General features: G+C 40.6%; 1 protein-coding gene across 2 annotated transcripts in view; it reads right to left on the minus strand.

The window, feature by feature from the left end:
- PIP4K2A (phosphatidylinositol-5-phosphate 4-kinase type 2 alpha) overlaps positions 1–2,416 on the minus strand; it is a 144,296-nt gene that overhangs the window by 80,938 nt on the left and 60,942 nt on the right. For both annotated transcript variants that reach the window (XM_023533139.1, XM_023533140.1), the window contains 2 exons: positions 2,281–2,378; positions 574–670 (listed from right to left, as the gene is read on the minus strand). In XM_023533139.1, coding sequence (XP_023388907.1) covers positions 574–670; positions 2,281–2,345 — 162 coding nt within the window. In that variant the 5' untranslated portion in view covers positions 2,346–2,378. Of the gene's footprint in view, positions 1–573; positions 671–2,280; positions 2,379–2,416 lie in introns of those variants that run through there.

Here is a 2,416-nt window from a genome sequence, read left to right on the forward strand (position 1 = left end):
ACATTTCTTTGTGGTGCTCCCCAGAGCCGTTCCTGGGATGGGCGGGGTCTACATGGCGACAGTAGTGTTTCGGTCACTGTTCCATGATGCACCATAGCGTACAAAGGGTGGCCTCTGACAAAAACGCTACGGGCAAGAGTCGGGGTCGACCAATTTAAAAAGCAGCAAATCCGCAAAAACAAAAATAAATTTCTGTGATTCCCAAGTGGCCTCTAGAAATATAGGAAATGAAAATTCCACATAAACAAAGAAATTTGCACAGGCTGCTGGCACATCTGATGGCAGCAATCAAAGAGGGCAGAACACCTGGAAATGAGAGTATTAAATAAAAGTCTCACATGCCTGCTCTCTTTCCAAAGAATAATTTTTTTTTCTATCAACTCCCGAAATCATACCGTATTGGGATTCCTAACTGAAAGAACCCTTCGTTTCAGAAAGAACACTGAAAATTAATATGTAAAACAAAAATTGCTAATATATAATTACTCATAATGACAAAAATGGACATTCGATTCGACAGAGCAAGAGGCATGATGAAGCCCATTTGAAGCAAACGTTGCGAAAGCAACTCACCTGGAAATCCTGATCGTCGATTCCAAATCTCTCTCTCAGGTTTCGGAAAACCATCGGGCAGTATTCCTTAAACTTGAAGTGGCTCGGCATGTTTTCTCTGAAACAGGATATTGTGAGACAAAGCTCAGATACACAGAGAGGTAACCAGACTTGAATCTCCCACCAGCTAGTTCTACAAGTAGCCAAAACAGTGCTTGGAGTTCCCTGGCCACAGAGGGCACAGAACTTCACATAGTTGACCCTGGAACAATGCGGGGGTCAGGGGTTAGGGGTGCCAACCCTCCACACGGTTGAAGATCCACGTAGAACTTTTGACTCCCCCAAAACTTAACTATTAAAGCCTTACCGATAACGGTTGATGAACACATATTTTGTACGTTGTATGTATTATAGCCTATATTCTTACAATTAAGTCAGCTAGAGGAAGAATATGTTATTCGAATCATAAGGGAGAGAAAATACACTTACTGTACTGTATGTATTTACTTTACACATCTGCATATGAGTGGACCCGCACGATTCAGTCTCGTGTTGTTCAAGGGTCAATGGTACAACCCATAGTAAGATCCAGGGGACAGAAGGGACAGGCAATGACATTTGTGTCCTCTCAGTACCTAGGAGGACTAGGCGCATCTGACGTTTATATCCTGACCACGTGCTACAGCTGCTTCCCCAAAGAGGAGGAAGATGAGGTGGAAAGAGAAAGGATGTGTGGAGAAAAACAGTGAAGGAAAAAAGCAACAAATTTGGGGACTTAGGGAAGGGCAGCAGAGGGAACCGCAAACACTTGACCTTGGTGACCTGCTGATATAAGCTTACAAAACAAGTCTGTCTCTCACTCCCTGAACTACCTATTTCGTTTTATATAAATACCGCATTCTAAATTCACATAGAAAAGATGCGCTCAAATGGTCAACCTCTAAACAGCAGTATGAGAAGAATTTACACATGAGCTTCATGTTTGAACAACGGTCCCACTTGGGAGGAATTTCTTTGAGGCTCGTCCTACTCAATCAGAATTGTTTCCTCCTCTGTGCATCCCACCCCCACCCCCCCCACCCCCCGACACACACACTCTATTGTGCTGCTTTGCACACCAAACTACAGTAATTTGTATATGTGTCAGTTTTCAACCACCTGGCTGACTGTGAACCCCACAAGGGCAGGGTTATTTCTTATATATCCTTGTGCCTCTGGTTCTCAATGGACTGCTTAACACATAAAATCCTCCACAATGACGTCTAAAATGACATTCAAATGAAGGAGAAATATTCTCAATGCCCAATATAGCATCCAATTATGTTTTATGAAAATGCACCTTAATTTTCTATTGTTCTATGAAGTTGTCATTTCTGTTCATAATCATTATCAGAGTTTTGTGTAAGATAGCTGAGGTCCATAGCTGCTAAGAAAAAAAAAAAAATTCAAGCAATTTACAGCTTGAAACATTTAAATTGTAATGAGAATATCACTTTTAACATATAAGATATTCATAGAGAACAATATGCCATATGGCTAAAGGATATTACCCAAGAGGGCCTGCTGTTGCTTTTCTGAAAATGACAGATGGTTATGTTTATCACAGGATTAACTTCATCAGCAAAACTTTACTCCCACCCATTGAAAAATAATGTGATTATAGAAATTCACAAAAATCATACTCCTGGCAGTCATATCAGTTCTAGAAAAGCTTGTATTTATACTTACTTGTTAAAAAGGTGATTGTCCACCTTTATCTTTGAGTAGGCTTTGAAGTCATCTGGCATCAACATAACAGGGATTTGAACATGGCTCAGTTCATTGATCTAGAAAAATACAAAATAAACGACACGGGTTATTACTA

This window comes from Pteropus vampyrus, unplaced genomic scaffold (assembly GCF_000151845.1).
Source record: "Pteropus vampyrus isolate Shadow unplaced genomic scaffold, Pvam_2.0 Scaffold96, whole genome shotgun sequence".
Classification (NCBI taxonomy): domain Eukaryota; kingdom Metazoa; phylum Chordata; class Mammalia; order Chiroptera; family Pteropodidae; genus Pteropus; species Pteropus vampyrus.